The sequence below is a fragment of the Delphinapterus leucas genome, chromosome 20 (genome assembly GCF_059928025.1).
Source record: "Delphinapterus leucas isolate spDelLeu-1000000601 "Yukka" chromosome 20, BTC_Dleu_Yukka2, whole genome shotgun sequence".
NCBI lineage: Eukaryota > Metazoa > Chordata > Mammalia > Artiodactyla > Monodontidae > Delphinapterus > Delphinapterus leucas.
This window is the reverse complement of record NC_143148.1, coordinates 16,002,214-16,011,690: the sequence shown is the minus strand read 5'-3', so window position 1 is coordinate 16,011,690 and position 9,477 is coordinate 16,002,214. Positions and strand designations below refer to the sequence as shown.

Below are 9,477 nucleotides of genomic sequence, written 5' to 3'. Positions count from 1 at the left end.
ACGTTAAACTATGCCACCTAATTGTAAGATGAATTCCAATTAAGTTCTCCCTAGAATTAATGAAATACAACATACTATTATGAATTTTTCATGGGTCAGCTGCCACTATGTGAGTACCCACAGAAGAGCACGCTCATGCTGGTCCAAGGCAGCTGAGGTGGGAGACTTGTGCTGGCACCACCAGTAATTCCACCTCCCAATATTCTTGTTCTAGTGCAGTACCTTCCTCCCCACTGATTCTGGGCTTGGCCACATGGCTGACTTTGACCAATGGGGTATCAGCAGACATGATGCAAGCAGGGGCTTTTTCTCTTGGAATATTCCCTCTTGGAGCTACTGCATGAGGAGATCCTCCTACCCTCCTGGAGGGACCACAGGGAGAGGGATGCTTGGCTCGCTCTCAGAAGTTCCAGCCATCTCAACTGAGCTATCAGACACGTGAGTGCTGTTGTCTAGGCCAATCGGGCCTCCAGCTGACTGCAGCCACGTGTGTGACCAAAGCAAGATAGCAGAACTGCCCAGCTCAGCCCAGCCCAGATCGCAGAATCATGAACAAAATAAGTGGTGCTGGACTTCCCTGGTGGTGCAGTGGTTAAGAATCCACCTGCCAATGTAGGGGACACGGGTTTGAGCCCTGGTCCAGGAGGATCCCACAGGCCGTGGAGCAACTAAGCCCATGCGCCACAACTACTGAGCCTGCGCTCTAGAGCCCACGAGCCACAACTACTGAAGCCCGGGTGCCACAACTACGAAAGCTTGCATGCCTAGAGCCTGTGCTCCGCAACAAAGAGAAGCCACCGCAAAGAAGCCTGCGTACCACAATGAAGAGTAGCCCCCACTCGCCACAACTAGAGAAGGACTGCGCTCAGCAACGAAGACCCTATGCAGCCAAAAATAAATAAATAAATTTATCAAAAAACAAAAGTGGTGGTTGTTTTAAGCGTTAAGTTTTGGGGTAGAGACTCTGGCATATGCCCTGAAGTGTGCTTGGTTTGTTGTCCGTGAGAGGCTCCAAGCAGTGGGGGCCACCGTGCGTCAGAGGGCTTTCTGGAGCGACAAGACTGGGACGGAAGACAGAGCAGAGGCTGTGGGACAGAGGTACAAGGGGGCATTGTGGAGGTCTTCCGTCTTTCGTTTGGGTTTCTCTGGAAGCAGAGGTTGAGGCAAGGATTTGAGGACAAGATTACCTGCAAGGAGTGGAGAACATTGATAGGGGAGCAGGAAGGGACCCAGAAAAGGGAAAGCTGCCAAGAAAGGGTACGTTATCAAGCCAGAACCATGGTGGAGAACCGGAGCTTCGTTCCACTGGGGAGCTTTGAGAGCCCGTGTAGAACACACACTTCCCAGTTATCCCCACGGAGGCAGGGGACCTGGAGCATTTACATACCGCCTCCCTTCAGTCAGTCACTGGTTGAGAGCTGCTGGAGTGGGAAGAGGCATGATCCTCCTGGCATGGAAGTCTTACCACACTCACACCCAGGGCAAAGCGGGCACCAGTGGTCTGAGAATGCCCACAGGCAGAGTCACGTGCCGGCCCTGGCAGTTAGACCGCCAGGTGTTGACAGGGTGAGGGGGACAGGGTAGGGACTTGGCACCCGCCGTGTCTGCTACAACCCCCACCCAGACACATCCACCCAAACACGGCTCCTCAGCCGCTTCCCTGCACAATGATTAGAGATTAGACAGTAACGGTTCTAGTCCAAGCTGAGTTTAATCAAGAGTTTCAGACAGGGGAGGGATTCACTAGAAATACTGAGGTCTGGGTCAGGGGCCTGGCTGTGTTGTGACTTAAAGCAGTAGGACCTAGGGGACTATGATCGAGAGTCCTTCCTATGTCTCAGGGTTAAGGACCTGAAGGGGGTGGGTCCTGGGGAGGTCAGGGGTCATCTTAGGAGCTCTACTAGGATGGTACTGGAAGCTCTTTTGGCATACTCCAAGTACCATATAGGGGAGTTACATCTGGACCCCAAAAGATCCTGGTGGGGAAAGGGCTGGGGGTCCAGTGTGTTTCACAGAAACAATCAAGGGGCCTCGATTTCACAGAAATCATCAAGGGGGCTCCTTGTGGGTGGAGGAAGGGTATCACACCACCCCAAATATTGGGGACTGTTTACCCACCAACAGCCATTTTGGGGTTTTAATGTAAGACCCCGATGGCAGGACATTATGCACATACATTATCACGGATTTGCAACATTAGCATACGCTGGCTGTCCCACAGGACGGTGGGGACTGGAAAATCAGTCCAGGTTCTGGGTTTGAGTCCTAAGAGGACAGGCCTGGGGGTGCCACACGGCTCCTCTTCAGTAGCTGCCGGAGCTGTGGACAAGACAAGATGGGGGAGACGCTTGAGAGGTTGCAAGGAGAACAGGCACACCCTGTTGGGGTGTGAAGTTGGGGGTCAGAGAGAAGTGAGTAGGGTCAGTTGGGTTTGAAGGTCAGAGGTTCTGAGTCAAGATGCGGGGCTGGGGATGAAGGCTCGTTCACACAATGAATGAAGGCTCCTGAGCAAAGGTGTTGCTGGCTGGGCGTTCCCACCTTGGGATTAGCATTGAGGACTGGGAGTCAAAGGGGAGAAGCAAGGGGCCAGAGTCACATTTGGGGGTCAGAAGTCCCACTCTGAGATCAGGACTAAAAGTCAGGGGGCTGGAGGTCATGCTTGGGGATCAGAGGTCACACCTTGAGGTCAGGATACAGGGTTGAAAGTAGAGGTCAGGAGGAGTCACGATTATCAGGCAAGGGAGCAAACACTGAGGTCCAGTGTCATTTTTTTTTGGCCGTGCCACATGGCATGTGAGACCTTAAGTTCCCCAACCGGGGATGGAACCCATGCCCCCCGCAGTGGAAGCGTGGAGTCTTAACCGCTGGACCGCCAGGGAAGTCCCTCAAGGTCACATTTTGAAGTCAGGGTTGGATAAGGGCCAAGGTCACCTTCTGAGATTACAAGTCACCCTCTACAGTCAGGAATGTTGGGGTCGGGGGTGCACCCTGCGGTCAGGGTGGGCTCAGTGCTCACCCCCTCAGGGCCCAGCCCGGGCCGTAGCAGGTGGACAGGCTGCTCATTCTCCAGGTTGCGCAACGTTGGATCCGCCCCAGCTGCCAGCAGGCGCCGCACAATGGCCTCCTGGGCCGGCCCAGGGGGCAGGGCGGCCGCCATGTGGAGGGCTGTGTTCCCATGGGCCTGCGGGCGGTGAGGGGGGGCCTGCTGAAGACGCAGGCTCAGCTGGCCTGGGCCCTCGATGGCGCGTTTCATATTCCGTCACACCCAGGTCCCACATGTCCCTCCTCACATACCCCAGAAGCCCCCTCCAGGGCCACATTCCACACACCCCTCTAGGCCCTACACGTGCCCCGTCCACGTCCCACACAGCAGCCCCTCCCCAGACACAGCCCGTGGGACTCCCAACATCCCACTGCCCGCTCTCTGCCACGTCTCACCCAATCTGCACATTCCAGCCTAGGCCCCTACCTTCATGTTGACAAAGGCCCGCAGGTCTCCCCGTGGCAGCGCCAGCAGCAGCTGAACCAGGGTCGGGTTGGCAGCCTGCACAGCCAAGTGCAGAACTGTCTTGTTGCTCTTGATCTCCTGTGAGGAGGGGAACGACAGAGGTCAGGCCAGTCTTCACACCCAAGCCTCCACCCATGGAACCCAAGAGCCTTTAGACACCCTATCTCTCTTTTTCAAGCACCCAGGAGTGCCTTATACAGTTGTACGTGCTGTGCACTCTACAGGAATACCAGATTTAAGGGGGTGCCATTCAGATCATACACATCACCGAACGGTACATTTATTAAGACAATTTTCCAGCCCAAGTATCTTTGAGAAAAAGATTTCTTTTCTATTCCTCCAAAGGAGCTCTCTGGACTAGCAGCTGCCCTGGCCAGCCCACATTCTATTAAACACAGTAAAATGCGCCCACATCCCACATGGACTGTATTTTATCTATAAAGATGGGAACTGAGCAGCATTAATCAGTGGCCTATCTAAGCCTGTATCTACTTCCATCCTGAGCTGTTCTCTCTTTTTTTTTTTTTTTTTTTTTTGCGGTACATGGGCCTCTAACTGTTGTGGCCTCTCCGGTTGCGGAGCACAGGCTCCGGACATGCAGGCTCAGCGGCCATGGCTCACAGGCCCAGCCGCTCCGCGGCACATGGGATCCTCCCAGACCGGGGCACGAACCCGTGTCCCCTGCATCGGCAGGCGGACCCTCAACCACTGCACCACCAGGGAAGCCCCTCTCTTCATATTTTGAAGCAAGTAAAGACATTTTCCACAATGAAACTTTACTATGTGCCTTTAAAGAATTTGTAATGATAATAAACATTAAAAATTGTGTGTTTAGACATAGAATATAAACTTATGGTTACCAAAGGGGAAAGGGGATGGGGGAGGATAAATTAGGAGTTTGGGATTAGCAGATACAAGCTACTACATGTAAAACAGATAAACAACAAGGTCTTACTGTATAGCACAGGGAACTAGATTCAATATCCTGTAATAATCCATAACAGAAAAGAATATGAAAAAGAATATGTGTATATGTGTACAACTGAATCACTCTGCTGTACACCAGAAACCAACACAACACTGTAAATCAACTATTCTTCAATTTTAAAAAGAGTTGTGGGTTTATATAGGGCAAAACAACCTAGCTGGCTCTATCAAAAAAATTATGAAGAGAAAACTCTAAAGGAGGGGAAGCTCTAAATTAAGAGCTTAAAAGGACGTATCACTGCAATGTGTGGGCTTTATTTGAATCCTAGTTTTTTTTTCTAATGAAAAAAATAAATGTATGTCACTTTAAAGCCAAATAAAAATTTGAACACAGGATATTTGATATTATGAGACTGTTAATTTTTTTTAAAAGTGGAATAAAGGTACTGAGGTTAACGAGAGTTCTTGTCTTCTAAAGACAAATATTTATGGGTAAAACTATAAGCTTGGATTTGCTTAAAAATAATACAGGAGAAGTGGATGGGAAAGGACTGGCTATGAGTTGCTGGTTATTTATGTTGGCTACATGGAGTTCATTATACTATTTTCTTTACTTTATCTATGTTCAAAGTTCTTGAACTAAAACGTAAAAATCCAAAACAATGAGTAGATGTTTAATTCTCTCAGCCAGCCTTTGAAGGAGCCACTGTCAGGAAGGAGGAAACTGTATGTATTCACAGCTAGATTCTGGGGTCAGGCCACCTGGGCTCAAATCCCCTCTGACACTCACAAGGCAAAGTCCTTGAGCCTCAGTTTCCTTATCAGTGAAAGAGAGAAAGTAATAATAGTATACACATCAAAGTGTGTTTGTGAGGATTCAATTAGCTAATCCATGAAACAGTGTTTGATGAATAGTAAGTGCTTGGTAAATACAAGTTAAGATCAGTAATATTATTCCCAGTTGACAACTGGGGCACAGAGAAGTGAAGTCACATGTTCAAGGTCACACAGCTGGGAAGAGGCAAGTCAGAATTTGTTTCGAGCCCCTGGATAGCCAGGCGCCCCCATCCCACATGCCCTCCTGGAGGCCAGCTGCCCACTGCCCAGCTCACCTGGCTGGTATGATCAGCACCCATGTGCAGCAACATCTTGACGCAAGCCAGCCTGTCTTGGGCCTGGGTACTCAGTACTGCGGGATATAGGTCGGGTGGGTGCATAGCAACGTTGAGGGCCAGGATGGCCGTGTGGAGAGGGGTGAGGCCTGCAGAGTAGAGACAGTGAAGACTCTACATCTGGATCACCGACCCCATCCAGCCCCACCAGCCCCACCCACCCTGCCCACCACCCAACTTACCCTCGAAGTCTCTGGCTTCGATGTCAACTCGAACCCCTGAGTTAATCACAGCCTGGGAGGAGGAGGAGGTAGAGAGCTGGATTAGGGTCTCCCCAGGCCTCCTAGCCCTGAAAGCCAGGATCTAGGCAATCAGTCCATCCCATTCATCCCACCTGCCAGGTGAACATACCGAGAGAACTCTTGGGAGCCCATATGTAGCGGCCACATGTAAGACAGAACGCCCTTGATGGTCAGTGGCGTTGGGTTCCGCTCCCAGGTTCAGTAGATCCTCCACAATCAGGGGCTGGTTGGCAGCAGCAGCCACCAGAAGAGGGGTCTGCAGGAGTCAGGAAAGGTCGGTCTGGGCCCCCAGCCCCCTCCCCTCTGAAAACCAGGAATCCAGGCCTCCAGACCCTCTGCCCTCAGATCCAGGAGTCCAGGCCCTCAGCCCTCACCTTGCCCTTATGCTCACGAATGTCCAGATGTCTGTATGCTTGGAGCATCTCAGCTGCGGCGTATGCGGCCCAGCGCAACCCTCGAGCCGCAAACAGGTGCAGGAGCCTGAGGATAGGTGGAAGGAAGCAATGAGCACAGCACCCCAGCTAAGCAGGAGAGCCTGCAGACTCCATTCCCCTATACTCACGTGTCTCCCTCCTCATCCTGGGCCAGCAGCTTTTGTGGCCCCAAAGCCAGCATGTGAGCACGGGCAGCGTCCAGGGATGGTCCGTTGACCACAGGAGGCAACTGTGGGGGTCCTGAAGGGAGTCCAGAACTTCTCCAGGATCCTGCCTGTGGCAGGGGAGGTTCTACATAGAGCCGAGTATCCAGGGGGTCCTGAAGGGTACAGGTGATGGGGAGAGCCAGTCAGCTGAGAATTCCCTCTTTCTACCACACACACATACACATACAGAGTGCCAGGCAGAGTGGCTGGGCGTCCCATCTGTGCCAAGTGACCTTGGACCTTTGGGCCTCAGTTTTGCCCATCTGAGGAATGGGCTCCTAATCCAACCCCAGACATCTCAGAATGCTGCATAAGGGCAACTGGGAATCTTAGGAGCCCTTCAGCACCCAGTTCCCATTCTGTATCTCACCTCCATCCCCAGGGGAAATGAACACGGCCGCCCTGGGTCCGAGTGTGAGTAGAAGTCAGGAGTCAGGAAACCTTCAGCAGCAGAAGCAGGGTAAGAGTAGGGCCTGTCCGTGTAGGCAGCATGCGTGTTGGGGTCCCAGTCTGGAAAGCCCATGGGGGGTGCCAGGCTGCCAAGTCCAGAACCCACAGTCTCCTGGTGTGCTGGGAAGTGAGTATGGCCTGCATGTGAGAGGAGGAGCAGAGGCAGGCCTGGTTACCAGAGTTAGGGAAGTCACAGCCCAGACAGGACCTGTGTGAGGGCCTGGAGTCCCCAAGGTACTGAAAGCTAGTACTTCTGGGGCACCAAGGAGCTGGAAGCTTGGACTTATGGGACCTAAATGCCTGGGACACTGAGGGGTTGAGGGCCTAGATTCCAGGCTGGGAGCCTGGGCCCCTGAAGGACTATGTGCATAGACTACTGGGCTCCAGAGAATCTGGCTCTACTCTGCGGGTCTCAGCAAGAATGAGGGTCTAACTCCTAAGTTCCTGAAAGTTCTAAGAGTTGGGATGTTTGAGTCCCTGAGGGAAGCTGGGGCTAGGAGCTGAGGGAACCAGGTTGAGTTTCCAGACTTACCAGCTGCACCCTCATTCACAGGTGGGGTCAGGGGCTGGGCCAGGGGAGCCAGGAACTGTCCCTGTAGAGGCATAAGCAAAAAGAAACAAGGGTGAATTTACCTGGCAGATTCCTCAGCATCCATTCCCCACCTACGGGGCATCTAAGTCAGGACTACGTCTCTCATCAGCCCTGAGGGCCCAGCAAGGCAGCAAGTCCTTGCCCAACAGGACATGGCCTCACGGGAGTTGTAGTTTACAGCGCTTCATCGGCCTCACCGGTAGCCCACCAGCGTCAGGCTGCTGCTGGCGGCGCCTTTGTTCTTCTAGGAGCTTCTTCACCGTCTGTGATGGGCAGTGGCTGCGCTCATTCCGGCTCACTGCGGGGTGAGGAGGGAGGGAAGTTATCAGGGGTCCTTACGTCACCCAAGTGCGCCGGGGAGTGGATCTGAGCGCCCTCTTCGCCCTCCCGCGCGGAAAAACTGGCACACTGATGCCGCCTGAGAACTCCAAAGCCAATCTAAGATTTCGGGTGCGGCGCCGCCTCCGCGGTTTCCTTCCTTTTGCTCCGCACCTTCCCCTCTGACCCAACTTTCCGCCAGCGTCGTGGAAACTGAGGAAGGAGGTGGAGGGCGCCCTCTGCAGCCCCCCTCCCTCTGCCTAACACTTCCGTGAAAAATCCCACCCCACCCCCAGATCTCCCAGTTCTGAGGGATTCGGGGCGTCGCCGGGCATCACTCCCCAGTGACGCACATCCAGGTTCCCAATATCTCTCTGCCCTAGAAGCTGCCCTGATACTTTTTCCTCGGGATACCAGGCATCCGAGTCCCCAGCCCCTCTCCCTGAGGAACCACGAAGTCAGTAGCCCCCTAGCTCATTAGGAATCCAAAGGTTCAGACCTCGCCCCCCTCTTCAGACCCAGAAGTCCAAGCCCCACCTCACGGGAGTCTGGGAGACTCGCATACCCTTCCCCAGGACCCAGGAGTCCGGGCCCTCAGCCGACTCCCCTCTAGGACCTGGTAATCCCAGTTTCCAGACTCCTTGTTCGCACGACGCAAGAAGGCCGGTCCCTCAGCCCTCACCCTTCCGAGCCCCGCTCGAGCATAGGAAGGGTTAAGCGCCGGAGGGCGGACTCGGAAACCGCCCAGACGCGACGCACTGACGTCACGTCGCTCACGCAAGGGAATCTTCCATCTCTTTCTTCCTCTCCGCCCGGCGACCCAGGTGTCCCGCTCCGAGACGCGATGCGTGGCCAAGCGTGGCGCTCGTGGAATCCCCGCACAAGGGAAATTCCTGCTCAGCCCGGGGACCCGGGCCGGGTGGCGACTCGGGAAATCCCAGGGTGGGGCAGGGTCACGGCCAGAGTGCATTCCTGCGGCCAAACTCCGGACCTTGCCCACCCAGACCTTGGCTGATTTCAAACAACGCCCCCAAGGACTCGATCCAGCCTTTTTCTACAGCATGGAGTCCGGGTCCCCAGCCCCCTCCTCCCAGGACCCAGGCAGGAGTCGGGGCTCCCAGCGCTTTCATCCCCGGGACCTAGGATTCAGGATCAACAGTCCTTTACCCCACCCCACGCCCCCCCCACCCCGGGACTCAAGAGTCCAGAATCCCAGCCGCTCCGGGATCACGACCCAGGAGTCTGGACCCTCCGCCCCCTCCAAACACCGGGTACCCTCACACTCAGCTTGATGCTTCACCCCTCACTCTTTTTTTTTTTTTTGCGGTACGCGGGCCTCTCACTGTTGTGGCCTCTCCCGTTGCGGAGCACAGGCTCCGGACGCGCAGGCTCAGCGGCCATGGCTCACGGGCCCAGCCGCTCCGCGGCATGTGGGATCTTCCCGTACCGGGAAGAATCCGTGTCCCCTGCATCGGCAGGCGGACTCTCAATCACTGCGCCACCAGGGAAGCCCACACCGCTCACTCTTGATGCTCCAGCTCCGTCCCTCAGAGCCTCAAGAGTCCGTCCCCCAGCCCCTCTCTTAGGGGCCGAGCGTGCCTCACCTCCCCGCCCCTCCATTACCTCGG

General features: G+C 54.5%; 1 protein-coding gene across 2 annotated transcripts; it reads right to left on the bottom strand.

Annotated features, from left to right (window-relative positions):
• Nucleotides 1-1,692: 1,692 nt before the first annotated feature.
• Nucleotides 1,693-9,457, bottom strand: NFKBID (NFKB inhibitor delta). 2 transcript variants are annotated; one of them, XM_022586373.3, is made up of 10 exons: nt 8,387-9,457; nt 7,472-7,829; nt 6,860-7,077; nt 6,412-6,602; nt 6,224-6,329; nt 5,959-6,105; nt 5,790-5,841; nt 5,548-5,696; nt 3,470-3,586; nt 1,693-3,181 (listed from the first exon to the last, which is right to left on the bottom strand). In XM_022586373.3, exons 2-10 carry the CDS (start codon nt 7,542-7,544, stop codon nt 2,948-2,950), a joined length of 1,287 nt encoding a protein of 428 aa, XP_022442081.1. In that variant the 5' UTR covers nt 7,545-7,829; nt 8,387-9,457; the 3' UTR covers nt 1,693-2,947. The 2 variants fall into 2 exon arrangements, with proteins under 2 accessions (XP_022442081.1, XP_022442082.1); XM_022586374.3 differs by having other exon boundaries at nt 1,693-2,319; nt 3,017-3,181; nt 7,472-9,456.
• Between the last annotated feature and the right edge of the window lie 20 nt (nt 9,458-9,477).

Bases quoted from the DNA above. Each gene is read 5' to 3' on its own strand.
- NFKBID (XM_022586373.3), bottom strand. From the start codon at position 7,544: ATGCCTCTACAGGGACAGTTCCTGGCTCCCCTGGCCCAGCCCCTGACC. The intron at 6,603-6,859 runs GTGAGATACAGA...TGTACCCTTCAG, and splicing joins CATTTCCCCTGGGGATGGAG to GACCCCCTGGATACTCGGCT. The intron at 6,106-6,223 runs GTGAGGGCTGAG...TGACTCCTGCAG, and splicing joins TTCGTGAGCATAAGGGCAAG to ACCCCTCTTCTGGTGGCTGC.